Below are 19,740 nucleotides of genomic sequence, written 5' to 3'. Positions count from 1 at the left end.
ACAACAGATCTGTTCACAACAGATGCTATTGGAGGTCGCTGATTCATAGGGTTGCCATATGACTTGAAGGCATGTAACAACAACAAACTGTATGCAGCATGCAGTTTCACTCGCTGTAGCCGCTGAGATGTATTTTGACCTGCGAAGATCTGGTAGTGTGGTTCTGGTTTGTTTTTTATTGTCAAATAACTTTAATTAATTAATTAAACAAAATGTAAGTACCGCTTGATTGTAATAAACCCACAAAGCGGCTTCCAAAAAAACATTAAATTTGCCAAGACAAGACAGGGAAAATCAGGTACCTGAAAACATTCAACAGACTGAGCTACAATTCTCTTTCTCTGATGAGATAAAAGTAAAAACGTACTAGTCCCGTTTTCTATAGATAGCAAATGATTAAAGCCTGGTTTACATATGCAACAGAAAAGAAAACAATGAAAGTAAGAAAATTAAGATAATAACGAATTTTATAGCTTATCCAGGGGAAAAAAACTACTGTGCCAATCCTCTCACTGCTATACTAGTTTTCTACTTGCAGAGAATTGTTTATAAGGGTTGCTTACAGGAGAGAGGGTGGAGGCAAGGTCTATCTCCTTTACATATTGTAATAGCTACCTTAATTACGGTTTTTAGAAGGCTACAGGGAGCTGTGATTTGGCTAAAATGGGGAGGGGGATTTCGGGGAGTGGGGTTTTTGGACTTCATGAAAGGCCTCCCTGTTCCCTACCCCCATAATTAGAGCCCTGCCATAGTCTGAAATGGTGCACTCCATTCCACCCCCCTCGAGGACTTTGCCACCTCATGGACACCTCATTCTGCAGTGTGTGCAACCTAACCCTTAGCAGACGTCCTCCCAACATCAGATTGCTTTCTTTGAACGTGAAACTTGACTCATCATAAGCCAGTTGACGGCAATGCTTCTTTCTTCATTTCTTCAGGATGCTCATCTTTTACCCTGTAATAGATGGAAGCATTTGTATTCAAACAAATTAACAAAATTTTAACAAATACTAAAAATTATTATCTAATTAGAGTTTAAAAACTGGAGTTTAAAAACTACACCACACTGGCTCTCCTTTATTTATTGCACATAGCAGGGCTTCTAAAATTAAGACTCGCATCATTTCAAGGTGATGCAGACCAGATATGCCATCACTAGAGGCACAGCTGAGACAACTATGAGCGGGACCTGCAACGTTTACTCCTTGCTCTAGATTGACAGCCCTTCCAAACATCTTTTTTTATTGTGCATTCACAATGATTTGTGCTCATGACAGTATTGGGGCAGTTATCGGCAATCCTGTTTTAGCACTGTTTGCACCTGCAAAAGTTTTAGGGCAGACATAGTGCTTCGTTTCTAATCTGAGCATGGTCCTTAACTTCCCACTGAATTCCTGCAAATTTTCATCCCACAAATGTTTCATTTATTTGCCCTTTTTTTATTGCGCTATAGTGCAAGAGGACCTCTCTGGATGGCAATAATGGAACAACACTGAGGATGCGTCACAGAACTAATAAAGTGATGTACGGATGGTCCTGTATAAATCCATGCACTGTTATTGCATCAGTAACATGTTGCAGAATACACACCTGCAAAAACAAACCAACGCACAAAAACCCCACCAGTTTGGAGGGGCTCCCGTACACGTCACCATCCTGCTAATGTGCTTTGCTTAATATGCACAGTTTTGCAAAATTTCCCCTGATGTAATGCAGTTTTGTATGTTATTTTCACCACTGTTTGCATTTTTTTGTGCACAACTCACCCTAGTATATGCATTTACTTGACTAGAGAACGGCATTACAAAATTAGTACGGATTTCAAAGGACGGCTGTGTTTCGGTTGTCGCTTTGGAAACTTCAGAAATTCGGGAGGTTTGCCTTCAAGCGCAAACTGAACCGAATTTCTCCCCAGTCCCTACACACAGGCCTCTTCTAGATGACCTGTTCTTTGACAATCCATTGTTGGGAGATTAGTCAATGCCGGTTATTTATTGAGCGTTCACTCTGATTTATTTGCAGGGAGATTAGATGATGTTGCATCAAGTGTTAGCTGATGCTTCCAGAGCATTTTCCCGTCACTTTGCTGATCACAGAAAGTCTGATTTTGGGGTGGGTGGCAAAGCAGGCTTGTTGTGAAGGAGTGCCAAATAATCTTTAATTGCACAACTTGAATTTGCCAGCATGTGCTTGAATCCCACCCAAATATAGCACCCGACTGGAAGGGCCCACAGACTGTACAATGCCAGCCTCTGACACAAACCCTGATGGCACCTCTTTGTTTTCAAAGATTCATACTAGGCAATAGATTAGACTCGAAGCATCGCAACTGCCAAAACCCCCCCACACCAATTCTTTAAAAAGAGATACTTTATACTCCTCTGCTTTGTTAAAGCTGTTTATGAAAAGCCGATTGCATTCCCATTTCACAGTCCACAAAACCAGCAAAAAAAACATATGTGCAATCTTTGAAAATGTGTTTTGAATGGGTGCCTTTTGCTGCTGCTTGTGCAGGCCATTGTGGCTTCTAACAGATTGCCAAAGTCGTTTCTAGATGCTTTTTATTCAGAGATAGATGATATGCTTAATGAAACATCTGCGATGTTATTGTTAATTAGGAACTGGAAATGGTTTCTGTGCAAAGAGGGGAGGGGAATCCACAACCGTCTATAATAGTGAGTAATGGAATATCTTTATTTACATGAGGGTATGTCAAGATGCCAACTTCAGGGAGTCCTGGTCAGATCCAGGCACGCTCAGAAATTCAAGAAATATCCCAGGTTAAAAATACTGGGAATAAAGCACAAACGCATGTCACAAGTGACCTGAACCGGGGGGGGGCAGAGGAGGGATGATAGACAGAAAGGCAACCTCTTCTTACATCTGCTGGTTCCTCCTCTAAAGTGTTTGTTCTTTTTGCAGGCTTTGCGCCTCTGCTTCCTCCCTTCTGTTGTCCTCAGTTAGTTAGCAATGGCTCCCTGAGTGGAAGCTGCATGGTTGCTTCAGCATGTATGATGTTACCTCTTTGTAGTAATTAACCTTAACTTTCTTTATTTTTTTCAGTTTTATTCTTCAGTTTACTTTATTATTTATTCAGCCAGTCATAACAGACCAGTTATACCTCTTACCACCATCTCCACACTTTGTCAGCCTTCTCTGTGACATCAACATTAAAGACACTTGGGAAATTAAATCTTTAATCCCATGTGAAATAACTTGATTGGCACAAGGGGGAGGGCTGTAGCTCAGGGGTAGAGCATCTGCCTTGCATGCAGAAGGTCCCAGGTTCAATCCCTGGCATCTCCAGGTAGGGCTGGGAGCATCCTGTCTGGAATCCTTGAGAGCTGCTGCCAGTCAGTGTAGACAATACTGAACTAGATGGACCAATGGTCTGGAATCAGTAGAAGGCAACTTCCTAGATAGTCATGGCTGATGTGATGGGGAGAAGCTGTAGAACCCCTTCCTGATATTAGGGGTGGGGGAGAAATTTGATTCAGTTTGCATTTAAAGACACATCTATCAAATTCGCGCTTTTGAGATGAGAATCGGAACATGGACACCCTTTGAAACCCACACTTCCCCAATTGCTGCCGTGTGGTTCTCCAACCAACCAATGTTTACAAAATATGCATAAGTTAGGGAAAAGGGTATCTAAAAATGAATATGTGAGTGAAAGCAACATACAAAATGTATTATATTGGGAGAAATTGCATGCAGAAATGCTTACATTCATCAAAACTGCCTACCAAAATGTGCTTATTGGGAGACAGTTGAACTAAAATGCTGAAGGATTTTCATGAGGATTTTGTTTTTTAAAAAATTGCAAATTGCTGCTGAAGTGTGGAGAACAAGTGGAGCCTTGAAATCCATCCTGACGAACAAAAGGTGGGATTCACAGACAGGAACACCTGGGCCTTTTATGGGTACATGTCAACTCCCCTGTTTTGAAGAAGCAATGTACAAATCTGTTCCCCCACCCACTTTGAGTACCAAATTGCAGCTTCCTAGCTAGTGCAGATGTAGCTTGATCCTTTTGGAGTGCTTTTGGAGGGTGGGGAAATAATTGTAAAAGTGTCCAGTTTTCAGATTTTCCTGGGGGACCATGGATTGTGAAAGTACCAAATTTCAGGATCCTAGTCAGCAGGAAATATCTTACTATTCCGATAGTGCTGGGATGGGGAACCTCAGGCCTAGGGGTCAAATGCAGCACCCTCAGCCTCTCTGTCTGGGCCATGGGGCTTTCTCCAAGCCATATCCTCTCTCCAGGCCACACCCCCTCTCCCCAGACCACGCCCCTTAATGGCTCTGCCTTGCGCCATCTTTGAATATTTTTGCCTTACAGTGCATCCTTGAGCTCTGATAATGCCTCTTGTTTGTGTGAGTGTATGTAGAAACTACCTTGCTGTACAAAGGAAGAAATGGCATTAGCCTGCCCCACCCACTCTTACCTCTGGCCCCGCCCCCACTATCATGTGGCCCTCAGATAGCTGCGCAGAAGGGCAATGTGGCCCTCTGACTGAAAAAGTTTCCCCAGCTCTGTGACAACATCTGTATTGAGTTTCTGTACTACTACATCTGTGCATAAGATAAGGCGGAACAATATTTAGAAAAGCAGAGGAGAGGAGGAAAGTTGTGGCTTCCATGATATCCCCTACGAATGTGGGGCCCATTTTGAGATGTGTCAGTTGAGAGCCTAAGTTTTAGTGTGCCGTAGTTTGGAGTGCAGATGTCTCTTTATGGGCCCCAGTAATTTAGAAGGCAAAATGAAAATTGCATGAGATATTTTATAGTATCACAAGCAAAAAAGAAAAAAAATGGCCTTCATAATTGCCGGCTGATTGAATCCATGTGAAAGTTTTATACAGATACATGTTGTTTACTCAAATGTTTTCACAGAGTGTAATAATGCTTGCATTGATATTTCATTCCAGAATAATCAATGTGTGAGTGAAACATGACTAAATTATGAAGGGGAAATGAGCGCGCTGGTGTTTTTTTTATTGAGGTTTCAGAATGCGAATATGATTTGTGAAGATGCGGATTATTATAATTTTTTTTCTCTAATGGGAGAGAATGAAACAGAATTTGCAGTGAGTGGCTTCCCAGCTGTCATTTGCTGCTTTTCCTGACAGGAATAAGAACACTTCTGTCCTTTGCGTTACCATAGATCATGGGTGGGAAACCTTTTTTAGCCTGAAGGACACATTTCTTCATTGGCAACCGGTAGTGGCAACGCCAGCAGAGGCAAAAGTAGAGAGTGTAATGAACATGATGCTTACCTTTGTACAGCAGGGTACATTCCACCCACACAAAAGTCAGAGCTTTCCACACACCCACCTATGTACCTACCTCACATTCGGAGTTAGACCATTGATCCATCTGGCTCAGTGTCATCTACACTGACTGACAGCAGCAGCAGCAGCTCCCTAGGGCTGTAGATGGAGTCTTTCCCCAGCCCTACCTGGGGATGTCGGGGACTGAACCTAGGACCTTCTACCACTGAGCAACAGCTGTTCCCAAAAGGGTAAATGCCAATGGTGGACCCTACCAGAATACTGGGGCCCTGATAGCTGCCTGAGGATCCCAGGTGCCAACGCCAGCCATAGTTTACCCCTGCTGTCCCCCTCCATGATATGCCCACTTCCAGCAGCAGGGAGCATATAAGGAAACATGGCTTACCACTTCTTATAGCCTTGTAGGACACAACAAAGATGGGTATCAGAAGAAGCAGGACCCCTATCGTAACACTCACAGCGATGGGAATAAGGAGGTTCTTGGCTGCCGCTGAATGGAGCATGTCGCAAGTAAATGCCAAAGAACCATTGTTGGGTTCAGGTTGGACTCCCAGGAGCTCACACATCAACGGGTAAATGTGGATGGTGTCAAACGGCTCCGCTAAATAGCCCTTCTTGAAATCTGGACCAAAGGCTCTAAAGATGGTCTTCATATCCATGTCTTCGTTGTCGAATCCGTGGTCACCTTTGTTGAAATAGATGATAAACCTCTGAAAAGAGAACTTAAATAAACATATGCACACGGAAAAACATCCCCAATGGTTCGTATAGTTGTATTTATTGCACAAGTGAAATGCTCTTAGATTTGTGGAGGAGGGCACTTTCATAACGATTCCACCTAGGTGCATAGCTAAGCAACATATAATTAAATTATGGACTTTGTAACTGTAAGTTATAGAGGTAGCTACTAGCACAGACAATTTCTTTTTTTGGGGGTGGGTGGGATTACAGAGCAGTTCTAAAATGGCGGGGGAGAGGAGTGGAAGGAGAATTAAAGATGGACAAACTGCTTTTTCATGTGCTCTGCTGGGTTTGGGCTGGCAGAGCAGGAAGTGATGGTGGTGGAGGAGACATTTGTCATAGAATCATGGAATTGTAGAGTTGGAAGGGGCCTATAAGGCCATCGAGTCCAACCCCCCGCTCAATGCAGAAATCCAACTTAAAGCATACCCAACAGGTGGCTGTCCAGCTGCCTCTTGAATGCCTCCAGTGTCGGAGAGCCCACCACCTCCCTAGGTCATGGGTTCCATTGTCATACCGCTCTAACAGTTAGGAAGTTTTCCCTGATGTTCAGTCGAAATCTGGCTTCCTGCAACTTGAGCCCATCGTTCTGTGTCCTTGTGTCCTTCCATGCTCGAGTTTTGTTTAAAAAATGTTTCATTGCAATTTATTTCAAAGACAGGGAAATAAACTGTCAGCTCCAGGACTGGTATAGCTTGTCCCCTGTTCCAAGGGGTGTGTGGGGAATGGGGAGACTTTTGATCTTGGGGATCCACAGCCACTCCAGAGTGACATGCCCTCAGAATGTCCCTGTTTTGCCCTTCCTGAAGCTGTGGTGTGTGTGTGTGTCACTGACTGAAGACTGTTCTGCAGCCTCATGGGGGAGGCCTACGAGGTTGGATCTCCTTCTCTGAGGCTGGACCTTCCCCTTGGAGTGGGGGATCTGAAGAACCCAGCGGCCACTGGGATGCCCTTTGAGGGACCGCTGGATTTCAGCCTTACATGAGTTCATGAAGGAGAGCTCTTATCAATGGGGACATTGGAGGATGGGCCCTTCCATTAAGCAAACTGAGGCAGATGCTCTACCACTGAACTATGGCCGTCGTTCCTCCTGCTGGTCCATCTAGCTCAATATGGTTGTGTGACAACTTCCCTATCCAAGGTCCTCAGGATCATCAGAGCCCCAAAATGTGTCTTATTTCCAGACACACACACATCATGGGTGAGTCCCTTACTCTGAAAGTTTAGGCACTCTTTTCATCGCCAGATCCTGTGTTGGTAAGGCTGTTCCTCTCAAGCCTTTTCCGTCTCCTACACCCCTCCTAGCTCGCCACTGGGGTTGTACACCCCAGAGCCTGGTTTTATTTTTCCCTTTGCTTCAAGCTACCTCCTTGTTTGTCCTTGTTTGTCCTTATCTCCCCCTATGGTCTCCTGCTTTCCCCAGCTCTGGGCTCCCACTCCTTTTCCTCAGAACCTGCCTCATCTGTGTCTGCAGCTTCCTTTTCTTTTGCTGACTACCTCACCTTGAGTCTCCATCCCTTCCCCTATTTTACGCCTCAATTGTATTTCTGGCCAGCCCAGCGCATTTCCCAGTAGGGATGTTAGAGTGGCAGCACAGACAGCGGCGCAGTGTGCTGCAGTCTCCTGACAGTGGTCTACACGGGCTAGGGATGTGCTAGAATTCCTCCCAGTTTGGATGTGGTGCCAAATTTTCCATTAATATGCTTATTCTCAATCGCTGAGGATTGAGTTTTAATATAGCCAACATCTGCAGCTATTTTTGAAAACGGACTTTTTTTTTTAAAAAAAATCGACCTCTAAAACATTGATGGTAAGAATGATCATTTATCGATATTTCTTTTTAAAATAACTATGTTCCTTTCAAAATGCCGATATTTTTTCAAAGTGAAAAAAACCACACCCTGGATTGGTAAGAGCAGCGGCTAGCGGATCCAGAACAAACTCAAATCGATGCCAGCCTGTTTGGCTGACGGAATGCTTTCAAAGCAGCACCAGCCCATGGATGCCATCCTTAGCACTGACTGGCAGAGGCTCTCCAAGGTTTCAGGCATGGCGTCTCTCCCACCCCTGTCTGGAGTTGAGGACTGAAACTGGGACCTTCTGTACGGAAAGCCACTTTCAAATAATATCCTTCCCAGCATTCAAAGAACATGCACCCAGGACAGTCCCACTTCAATATCTTTGTTCTGAAGCAGAAATTAACATGCACAGAATGTGGGGTGGGATTCCAGAATGCGGCCGGAGGCAGTACCAGTTGCTGGAAACTGCAGAATGGGGGCAGGGGAGAGAGTGCTCTTGCGCTGAGGTCCAGCTTGCAGGCTTCCCATTGGGGCATCTGGTTGGCCGCTGTGAGAATAGGATGTTGGACTGGAAGGGCCATTGGCCTGATCCAGCAAACTCTTCTGATGTTCTTAAGAAACTGCGCTGTAAACTTGACATGGGTAACCCATTGCAAAAATGGCACACACACACACACACACACAAAGAGGGAATGCTATTTGCCAGGGCAGACAGACAGACAGACAGACAGACAGACAGACAGACAGATAGATAGATAGATAGATAGATAGATAGATAGATAGATAGGTAGGTAGGTAGATAGATAGATAGGTAGGTAGGTAGATAGGTAGATAGATAGATAGATAGATAGGTAGGTAGGTAGATAGGTAGATAGATAGATAGATAGATAGGTAGATAGGTAGATAGGTAGATAGGTAGATAGGTAGATAGATAGGTAGGTAGGTAGATAGGTAGATAGATAGATAGATAGATAGGTAGGTAGATAGGTAGGTAGATAGGTAGATAGATAGGTAGGTAGGTAGGTAGATAGGTAGATAGATAGGTAGATAGATAGATAGGTAGGTAGATAGGTAGGTAGGTAGGTAGGTAGGTAGGTAGGTAGGTAGGTAGGTAGATAGGTAGATAGATAGATAGATAGGTAGGTAGATAGGTAGGTAGATAGATAGGTAGATAGGTAGATAGGTAGGTAGATAGGTAGATAGGTAGGTAGATAGATAGATAGGTAGATAGGTAGATAGATAGGTAGATAGGTAGATAGATAGATGATAGATAGATAGATAGATAGATAGGTAGGTAGGTAGGTAGGTAGGTAGGTAGATAGAGTGGAGACAGGTGGCTCTGATGTCAATGGGGCAATGAATCTGCTCTGGGTTTAGGTCCCAGCTTTCATGGAGCTGTCCAAAGTGCTGAACCTATTTTGGGAATAGGTTTCAGCACCTTGGAAGCTCCTTGAAAATATGGACTAAAGCCCAGAGCAAAGTCACTGCCCCACTGAAATCAGAGCCACCAGTCTCCACTAGAGATAGATAGATAGATATGCATTGTAGAAATGATTAGTAACAGATCATGATCCTCATAGCCTCTCTCCATTCACAGCACAAGCCTTAGGACTTGATGCACCAGCCACTACATGCCAGTATTGTTCTACTGAAGTACTACAGTATTGCCCTACAGAAACTGATCACATCCACAGCTTACAATTCTAGAGTTACACTTTCAAAACGTTTGATGTGCAGCTAAAAAAAAAAGTGTGATGTGTGAAGAGGTCCTTTGTGCTTCAGCATGGCTGAAACGTAAAAACTGGGTCAATCTTCATGTTTGGGAAAGGCCTGTGGCGCTTTCCTGCTCAGGTTGCACCACTTCAGCATGCAGGTAGGCGACTGGATGGTTGAAAGCTAGCTTGTTTTGGAGAATGGATATGTTTGTCTCTTTAGTTTTAGCATTTTTACTCTGCCCTTCAGCTGGGGGGAGGGGAAGGCCTGCAAAACATAAATAATGACTTAGAGTTTAAAAAAATGGAAAAGGGCTTGGGAGGAAAGAGAAAAAAAACAAACTTGGGCACTAGATCTTAGTTATAAAGTTCTTGTAATTACCAGTTCAAATGAGGGGAAATGCAAAGAGAGGAGGAGCCAAAAGTGGCTGCTCTCAACTGAGCTGGGCCGATGGAGTAGTCCTGCTTCCCTTCGATTCCTCCCTCTGTTACTGCCTCATGCAGTATCTCCTGCCAAGTGACAGTTGAGGGTGGTGGAGCCTGATGGAGCTGAGCTGTGTGTACACACTTTACATTTAAAGTACACAACTTCCCCCAAAGAGTCCTGGGAACTGTAGTTTATCCCTCAGAGACTTACAATTCCCAGCACCCTTAACAAACCATAGTTCCCAGGATTCTCTGGGGGAAGTCATGGGCTTTAAACATATAGTGTGTATGCAGCCCTGGTCTTCCAACAGAACAAATGGAGAAGCTTTGCAGCCCCAGCTCTCCCTGTGCTGTAGCCTAGTCTCCTTGACATGTGAGCTTTTTACAGGCAGGGAGTTTTTTTGGTAGAAACAGAGATGTATCTCGCTGTCAACCTCCATGCTTTGAAGAGGTGCTGTCCGAGGAGGACAATATCACGAGCTTTTTCTGATCATGTTGATTTGCTTATTCGCTCTGTGCACATCTTTGTTTTGATATGGCAAATCCAATGCAGCATAATATTTGCGTCTTGTTTTGCGGAGGGAACATTTCCACAGGATGCACACCCACGTGGCAAGTTTTGTCACATTTTGTGCTTTGCAGATCTCTGGTTTTAGTGGCTCCCCAGGTTGCATCATGACTGACGGTTCTCCAGATGGGGGCATAATCAGAAGGGAAGGATCACAATGTGAAAATGAGAGTTTAAAAAAACCAAACACACATTATTCCCACCGAAGTTGCACTTGATTCTATTTTGAATTCCAATTTCAGATGCTAGTTGTAATAATGAGCATTTGGGACCACAGCCAGCGAAGCATGTTTTATTGTGCCTCACAGGATTGAAAACCTTTGTTCCAGATTAATTACAGAAAGGATGGGGAAGCTATGGCTCTCCAACTCCCATCAGCCCCAGTTTGCATGGCCACTGGCCAGGTATGGTGGGTGCTGAAGTTCATTTCCTTCCGTTTATGAGTCACTTTCTATGAAACGTCTCAAAGCAGCAGAACAATAAACCATCAACAATAAAGAAATATATAGAAACAATTTCATATATAAAAATGATTCAGCAACATCTGGAGGGCCACAGATTCCTCTCTCCTGAATGATGGATAAGCAAACGTGCAAGTGCTAACTTTGTATAACTCATTTTGCTTTCAAAAAAATACAAGCATTCTTGTGCGGAGGGAAAGCCACACCTTAAGAACATAAGGAGAGCCCTGCTGAATTGGGCCAAGGGCCCATCTAGTCCAGGATCATGGCCAACTAGATACCTATGGGCAGTAGTGTAGTGGCAAATTCAGAAGTGCAGGGGCTCTTCGTAATAGTCACAGCCACACCCCTCCCCCCCTTTTGCTGCTGGGCTAAGAACAAGATCCTTATGAATGCCTTCTCCTACAACAACAGATGTCCATAGGAAGCAATTGCCATGAAAGGGGAGAGTGTTAGCTACTGAAAAGAGTCTTCTCAGTGGATGACTCACCTCCTTTCACTCTGCTTGGTTCCAATCCACAGGAAAGGAGAAGGAAGCATGTTAAAAGACTCTTCTCAATGGCCAACACACTCCTCTTTCTTGCTGATTGACTCATAGGATGCTGGAGACATAGGGACCCTGCTGTGACCCTGCTCCCAAAGAACTAAGGGCTCTGAGACACCCACAGACCCTGGACAACTACACCCCTGCCTATGGGATGCCCAGAAACAGAACCTGAGTGCATCAGCACTCTCCCCACTATGGATTCTCAACAACTGGTATTCCGAGACTATGATTTCATATTGAACTTACCCCATTAACACTGTAGCCAGAATCTCCATAAACCAAGATTGGCAAAACTCGTTCATGGCGAGCGTAATGGAAATGCTCAGGAAACTCTTCCTTTTTATGCACTTTGAGATGAGGATGGGCATTTTTCAGTGCCTGATAGATTTCTTCTTCCTTGCCTGGTTTGGGGAGTATCATGCCAAAGCCACCATAGTCTAGAATGTCAAACTTCACCAGGTCCCCAAATTTAATGTAGTTGGCCAATAAGATCTCGTTGACTTCTGGTTTCTTCTTGACTGTGGTCATGCCATGATCGGATGTAATGATGACATTGAGGGTGTCTTTCAAGCCGTGCTTCTCAATAGCGTCAAGGAGGTAGCCAATGGTTCGGTCAATCTGCTGGATGATTGTTTTCCTGGCTTCAGTCTCTGGGCCAACTTTGTGCCCTACACTGTCGGGTTCTCCATAATAAAGGGTGACAAAATCAAAGCCTTCCTTGGTGAACCATTTCATGACAATGTCAATGTTCTCTCTCCACTCTGTCTCATTGCTGTCAGGGTGACTGAAGGATTCAACCAAACTTCTATGGACTCCTTGGCCGCTGTAATTGGCACCTCCACCTGGATAGTGAAATGAGGCTGTTTTTTTCCCCAGTGGAAAAAAAAATGTATATTTTTTAAAAGGAGAAAGGGGAATATACTTATTGTGTGAAGCACAAGGTAGAAAAAAAATCCAGTGTCAAATTAAGATCTAGCATCTCTCTTCATTGTTGCAACCTAAATGCTCTTGTACAAGACATCCACTTTCTTTTTTTAAAAAAAGGACTTTTTGCAGTTAGGAAAGTAACGAGCAAATGTACCAAACAGTGCAGGATAATAATTTATTGATGGGAAGATGTATAACCTCTGCACAAAAAGATATGGAGGAATGCTCATTGCCCTGAAGCTTTCCCGGAAACAAATCAGAACTAATGCTCAATAAAGAGCGGGCATCACATAACCTCCGCAAGGGCTTTCGCAAGCAAAGTCTACTGGTCAGTGGGAGGAGCCCAATGTTTGTGGGAAGCTTATACGACATCCACTCAATAAACTCATGTTTATAGTAATACCTCAGTTAACAAATCCTCCAGGAAAGCAGCTCCATGTCTTTTTTGGGTGAGGGGTGGGGGTGGGGCGTACATTCTGATATACAGTAGTTAGAATGTGGCTCCTTGTCTACTGGATTGCGGCTGCTGCAGGCAGCTCTCTCATGGGTGGCTGGAATGGTGCTCCTTGCCAGGTGGCACAGGTGTCTCCACAGTAAGCAGAGCTTCGGGTGCCCTGGAAGCACTGTTTGCTGCAGACTCATGTGCTCGAGTGTAGGAGAGGATGGCAGGGAGAGAGACCAAGCGCAGGGTGGTGGTGAGGGCTGCCCCTTGCCTGTCTCCTCGAGTGTAGGGAAAAGAGAACTGTTCTCAAAGCTTTAGATTGCTATAGCAAGATGCTACATGATAAAAGAAAAAAAGGCAAGGCAAGCATCCCTGGATGCATTTTGGATGAAGCATTCAAGTGGTCTGTATGCAAGGCTTACCTGACCTGGTTGTTTCATTTTAAACATGTGTATTGTTCATTTTGAATAACCTGTCCCTAGTCTTTCCATGTTATTCCTACCTCTGGTAACAAAGTTTCTGTTAAAGAAGCAATGTCCAGGAACGCATCTACTTTGTGACCTGAGGTATTACTGTGTTGAGCTTTCATTCTGATTTGTTTGCAGGGAGTTTCTATGATGTCATGCCAAGCCATTGTTATCCCACACATTTTCCAGTGCATTTTCCTGTCACTTTCCTTGCTGCAAAGACTCCTTTTTTCCCCCAAAAGAGGGCACAGGAGTGCCAAATCTACTTTAATTCCACAACCTGAATTTGCCGGTATGCACTTGAATCCCACCTGCAAAACGACAGCCTGGGGAAATATATGGGAGAGACAGAATTGTTAGCCACTTGTCCCCACAACACAAGAATAGGGAACCTGTGCTTCTCCTGATGTTGCTGGACTCTGGTTCCTATCGCCCCTGAGTGTTGGCCATGCTGGCTGGGGCTTGTGGGAGTTGCAATCCACCAACATCTGGAGAGCCACAGGTTCCTTATCTCCACCATATTATAAAACAGCCTCCCACAACGTAGTGTCTTCCAGATGTTTGGGACTACAAACCCCATCAGTTCCATCCAGCACTTGGGAGTTGTAGTCCAAAATACGTGGAGGACGCTGGTGGGGGGGAAGGCTTACATATAGTTTACGGCAAAGCAATGCTGAACATAGTAGGCTGAACATCACAGATGGGCAATGCTCACCCAATGTTGGTTACTCCATTAACAGCACACCCTGTACATGTTTTCTCAGCGTTAAGTGCCATTGAGTTCAATAATCCTTACTTCTTGGTAAGTGGGTGTAGGACTGCAACCTCAGACGTAACAGTAGGCCCCATGATATGTCTCAGTCAACTCAATGGGACTTCTGCTCAAACATGTATAGGCTTGTTTTGTACGGTAGACATTTCTTCCACATATGGGGGGAAAACTGTTGAAGTGGAGGTAATCTAACCCCTCCCAAGTATTTTGATTAATTCAATTAATTTCAGAATAGCACCAGTCAGATTATTATTATTATTATTTATTATCCTGAATTTAATTCTAGACTGTTAACCTGAGGCTGTAAAATAATAAAGTTCTTACTGACATTTAATATACCATTTTAGGTTTGGGAAAAGGTCAAAGCTGATTTAAAACCTAACTTCACAAAAGGCAGCAAACCTTGCTATGGAATCAAAAGACCAATCCAAATTCATAACAATTCCACAATAAACACAATGGCTTGTTCTATAAGAGTTCATGTTGTGATTCCTGGCACAGTTCGAGAGATCTGTTTCATAATGAGATCCTACATATGTTTACTCAGAAGTAAGGCCCACTAAGCTCAACAAAGCCTACTCCCTAGTGAGTGTGCACAGGATTGCCATCTCAAAATGCAATCCTAAATATCTTTACTTGGAAGTAAGTCCCATTGCCAATTTTATTTCAGGTAAGCCCTGAGAGTCCCTCCAGATATTGTGGGGCTACCCTAGGGCTTACAGAATTACATAGGGGAAAACCAGCCCTATCCCCAAAGAGCTTGCAATGCAAGATCTCTAAAATTAACACGGCAAAGAGAAGGCTAGGCTGAACCCCGCTGCTTGATGTGCTACATTTCTGTGTGCAGGGAGCTTTATCTGCAAGTATACAATCTGCCCCACCTCCTGAAGTGGCACAGTCCTGGGAATGTTTTACCACTTGATCTTGCTTACTATAAAATGGTCGTCAGTTCGGGTACGTGCATCGTCTATATCATGAGTGGGGAACCCTGTTTAGCCTGAGGGCCACATTCCCTTCTAGGCAACCTTCTGGGGGCCACATGGGTGGAGCAACAAATGTTAACTTACTCACACCTCCTGCTCGGTCCCCCATCCTGGCAAGCAGGAAGCATGATCAGAGTTCAAGGCACATTCCAACCAGAAAAAGTCACTCAAGGAGGTTGTGAAGCAAGAACTTTGGGGAGGCGGCGGTCTGGGGAAAGAAGGTTTGGCTAGGGAGAGTGTGTGGCCTGGACAGAGTCCCAAGGGCCAAACAGAGAGGCCTGGAGGTATGCATTTTGCCCCCTGGTCCAAGGTTCCCCATTCTTGACATGTAGGCCCTATGAAGGGCAGTAGCTAAGCTAGGGAATGGAAGGATCTGTCTATTGTTGCTGTTAGATCATCGTCCTTCCCTGTGGGACCTTTGCCTGGCACACGAGTATCTTGCGAGACTGGCCCCAGATACCCATCCAGCTCGGTCTGACCTTTACCATCTGTCCCACTTGGAGGGATGCATAAGTTGGCTGAGGTGGTCTGGAAGACCTAGGGCTGGCAGGAAGAGGAGAACATCATGCCTAGGGAAAAGGAACTTGCTGCTACTGCTGTTGGTGGATTATCATCGCCATCTCCACCACTTTTGGGGGGGCTGTTTTAAGGGCGGGTGTCTGCCTGAGCGGCGGAAGCTGACATTGGGGCATGTGCTACTCGCAGGGGAGTGAGGGGGAAAGGCTGGGAGGCCATTGTATACTGAGGCTGGGCGGCAGATGCTGGGGGAGAGCTAGGGGCAGGTCAGGTCAGATAAGAGGAACCAGAGAGAGATGCATAATATCTGTCCCTCGTTCCAGGCCTGCCCGGAACCAACAGATAGCTGGGGGATGCTTGACTCCATACTCTGGCCTTCGATTGCTGCTGTGCAATGCCAGGTCTGTCACCCAGAAGACATCTCTCATTCATGATATGATATTGGATGAGGGTGCGGACCTGGCATGTATTACGGAAACCTGGTTAGATGAAGCTTCTGCTCCTATTCTGGCTGCCATGTGCCTGGCTGGGTTTTCGTATGCACAGCAGCCGAGGGTCGGTAGTCGGGGAGGGGGAGTGGCGGTTATTTATCAAAGGTCCTTGGTTCTCACCAGACCCCCTCTCTATGGGACCAAGGTGGCTGACTGCATGTACTGGAGGTTGGGCCCAAAGGGCAGTCTAGGGATTCTGCCCGTGTACCGCCCACCCCGCGGCACGACAGTCTCCCTGGCTGAGGTGCTGGGGGTGGTCTCGTATGTGCGGGTGCAGTCCCCAAACCTTCTGGTATTGGGGGACTTTAACTTACATTCGGAGGCCAGTCTCAATGGGGCACCTCGGGACTTCTTGGAAACCATGGCTTCCTGGGAGCTGCACCTTATTTCAATGGGGCCCACCCATGTAGCCGGTCATGCACTCGACCTTGTGTTTGTCTCGGGAGAGGAGGGGAGTGATCTGAAAATTGGGGGTACATCCATCACCCCCTTGTCATGGTCAGACCACTATCTAGTGAGGATGGACCTTTTGCTACCACAAACCCTCCGTGGGGTTGGAGGGCCCATTAAGATGGTCCGCCCCAGGCGTCTGATGGATCCTGATGGATTCCTGAATGCGCTTGGGGATACGTTGGAGCAAGCACACAGCCACTCCGCTGAAGCCCTGGTGGAGGGCTGGAATGCCGCGATCACCGGGGCATTAGACCGTGTGGCTCCAAAACGCCCTCTCCCCCTGAACAGAACTCAGACAGCACCGTGGTTTACCCCACGGTTGCGAACTCTGAGGCGGGAGGTGAGACGGCTAGAGCGCCGGTGGCAGAAATCTCGCTCTGAGGACGATCGAACACATGTTAGAGCAGCTGCAGCAGCCTATCATGTGGCAATAAGGGCAGCAAAAAAAGATTTTTATGCTGCCTCTATTGCATCTGCAGAGTGTTGTCCCAGGAGACTGTTCCAAGTGGTCCGGAGCCTGGTCGGTCCAGTTGCTCCAGCACCGATGGAGCATGATAAGGTCTCCTGTGACAAGTTTGCTAAACACTTTGCGGATAAAATCGATCGTATTAAAAGTGATATTCCGTACACTGTGGATACAGGGAGTGAGCCAGAGGTGACCAGTGTTGCTTCGGTGGCGTGGGATCAGTTCCAGCTTATTCCCTCTGATGAAGTGGACAAGGTGCTTTCAACCCTAAAGCCAACCACCTGCCTACTTGATGCTTGCCCTTCGTGGCTCATTATGAGCTGCAAAGATAGACTGGGTGAGGGGATCAAGCTGGTGGTAAATACATCGCTTGAAGAGGGAGTAATGCCATCACTGCTCAAGGAGGCGATAATAAAACCAATCTTAAAAAAGCCCTCCTTGGACCCTCAAGATCTGAATAACTTTCGCCCAGTCTCAAATGTGCCATTCTTAGGCAAGGCAGTTGAGCGGGTGGTGGCTAAACAGCTGCAAGCACACTTGGAAGAAGCGGATTATCTGGATCCATTTCAGTCGGGCTTCAGACCGGGGCATGGGACGGAAACAGCCTTGGTCGCCTTGGTAGATGATATGAGGAGGGCGTGGGATAGAGGCGAATGCACCTTCCTTGTCCTCCTTGATCTCTCAGCGGCTTTTGATACCGTTGACCACGCTATCCTCTTGGACCGCCTGCAGAGGTTAGGCATAGGGGGCACTGTATTGCAGTGGTTCCATTCCTTCCTCTCTGGGAGATACCAAAGAGTAGCACTGGAGGAGGAGGTGTCGGATCCTTGGCCTCTCACTTGTGGGGTGCCACAGGGTTCTATCCTCTCTCCAATGATCTTTAACATCTATATAAAGCCGCTGGGGGCAATCATCAGGAGATTTGGGCTGCAATGTCATCAGTATGCGGATGACACGCAGGTCTATCTCTCATTTAAATCTTCACCGAGGTTGGCTGTGGAAACCCTGTCCAAGTGTCTGGAGTCGGTGAGTGGCTGGATGGGAAGGAATAAGCTGAAGCTGAATCCTGACAAAACCGAAGTGCTGTTTGTGGGAGACAAGGGAAGGTTGGGGGATACAGACCTGGTGCTTAACGGCGTACGTTTGCCCCTGAAAGACCAGGTCCGTAGCCTGGGGGTCGTTCTTGACTCCCAGCTGTCCATGGAGGCTCAAGTTTCAGCGGTGAGCCGGGCAGCTCTGTATCAACTTCATCTGATACGGAGGCTACGCCCCTACCTTCCCAACCATCTGCTCCCACCGGTGGTACATGCCCTGGTCACCACTCGCCTAGACTACTGTAATGCGCTCTACGTGGGGTTACCCTTGAAAACGGTTCGGAAATTACAACTGGTACAGAATGCGGCGGCTTGTCTGATTAAAGGCAGCCGCCGGCAAGATCACATCACTCCTGTGTTGAAGGAGTTGCACTGGTTACCGGTTGTTTACCGAGCCCAATTCAAGGCGTTGGTCTTAACCTTTAAAACCCTATACGGTTGTGGCCCAGTTTATCTGAAGGAGCACCTCCAGCATCGGCAGGGACGCCGCTCAACAAGATCAGCCTCAGAAGACCTTCTCTTGATCCCATTGGTTAAAACAGCTAGACTGGTGAGGACTAGAGAGAGGGCCTTCTCAATAGTGGCCCCCACCCTGTGGAATTCTCTCCCAAATGATCTACGCCATGCCCCGTCTATGATGAGCTTCCGCTGGACCTTGAAGACCTGGCTTTTCAGGCAGGCTTTTGGGGCGGGTTAGGTTCTTACTGTCTTTTAAATTTTTTAATTGTTTTACGTACTGTTTTTACCTTGTACGTCGCCCAGAGTGGCTGGACAACCAGCCAGATGGGCGACTCATAAATTTAATAATAAATAAATAAATAAAAAATATTTTGGTTCTCTTTCTTTCTAATTTTTCCTGTCTTAAATTCAGTCCCCAACTTTCTTCAGCAATTTGCAAATTTTTTGAGAAAAGAATAATCCTCATGAAAATTCTTCAGCATTTTAATGCAGATTTTCCTCCCGAGAAACACATTTTGTGTATGCAGTTTTGAATAATGTACCCATTTTTGCAAGCGGTCTCTCCTAATTTAATGCATTTTGTATGTTTTCATGAAGATATTCATCTTTATAGGCACTTTCCCCCTAATATGTGCATTGTTGTAAACACTGCTTGGTTGGAGAGCTGCGTCGCAAAATTTGGGTAGGTGTGAATTTGGAAGGATGACTGTGTTTTGGTTCTCATACTGTTTCGGAAAGTACAAATCTCATAGATTCATCTTTAAATGAGAACTGAATCAATTAACCTGTCTTTTTGCCTCTTTACCCCTGGAATTTTATCTTAGAGCTTTGCAGTCTGGCTCCAGTTCTTTTTAACCCGAGCAGCTGAACTCACATTGAGTCAAAATCCAGCAGGGGAATTCTTCCCATTCTTAATTCCAACAAAACAATTTAATAAAGCTCAATAAAAATATAATTATGTAGAAACAAGAGGGTATTTACTGTTCTTGCCTCCCCATTTTATTAACATAATCAACTTTACTAGCAGCTGTAAAAATGCAATATTACCAGTTTAACTGGGAACATTATTTCCTGTTAATATTGCTTCTTTATTTTCTTGCAAACAACCACAGCTATTTTTAT

At 45.5% G+C, this 19,740-nt stretch overlaps 1 protein-coding gene and 1 non-coding gene across 2 annotated transcripts in view; one reads left to right on the top strand and one right to left on the bottom strand.

Annotated features, from left to right (window-relative positions):
• Nucleotides 1-3,232: 3,232 nt before the first annotated feature.
• On the top strand, nucleotides 3,233-3,306 carry TRNAA-UGC (transfer RNA alanine (anticodon UGC)). Its single transcript has one exon. It is a non-coding gene; the product is annotated as a tRNA-Ala (tRNA).
• Nucleotides 3,307-4,468: 1,162 nt separating this feature from the next.
• LOC133372063 (ectonucleotide pyrophosphatase/phosphodiesterase family member 7-like) overlaps nucleotides 4,469-19,740 on the bottom strand; it is a 29,975-nt gene continuing 14,703 nt past the window's right edge. Inside the window, exons 3-5 of the mRNA XM_061600295.1 lie at nucleotides 11,795-12,422; nucleotides 5,680-6,004; nucleotides 4,469-4,575 (exon numbers count right to left, since the gene is read on the bottom strand). Coding sequence (XP_061456279.1) covers nucleotides 4,469-4,575; nucleotides 5,680-6,004; nucleotides 11,795-12,422 — 1,060 coding nt within the window. The remainder of the gene's footprint in view (nucleotides 4,576-5,679; nucleotides 6,005-11,794; nucleotides 12,423-19,740) is intronic.

Source organism: Rhineura floridana, chromosome 17, assembly GCF_030035675.1.
Source record: "Rhineura floridana isolate rRhiFlo1 chromosome 17, rRhiFlo1.hap2, whole genome shotgun sequence".
In the NCBI taxonomy this organism is placed as follows: domain Eukaryota; kingdom Metazoa; phylum Chordata; class Lepidosauria; order Squamata; family Rhineuridae; genus Rhineura; species Rhineura floridana.
The sequence above is the reverse complement of the archived record's forward strand: the minus strand, read 5'-3'. Positions and strand labels throughout refer to the sequence as shown.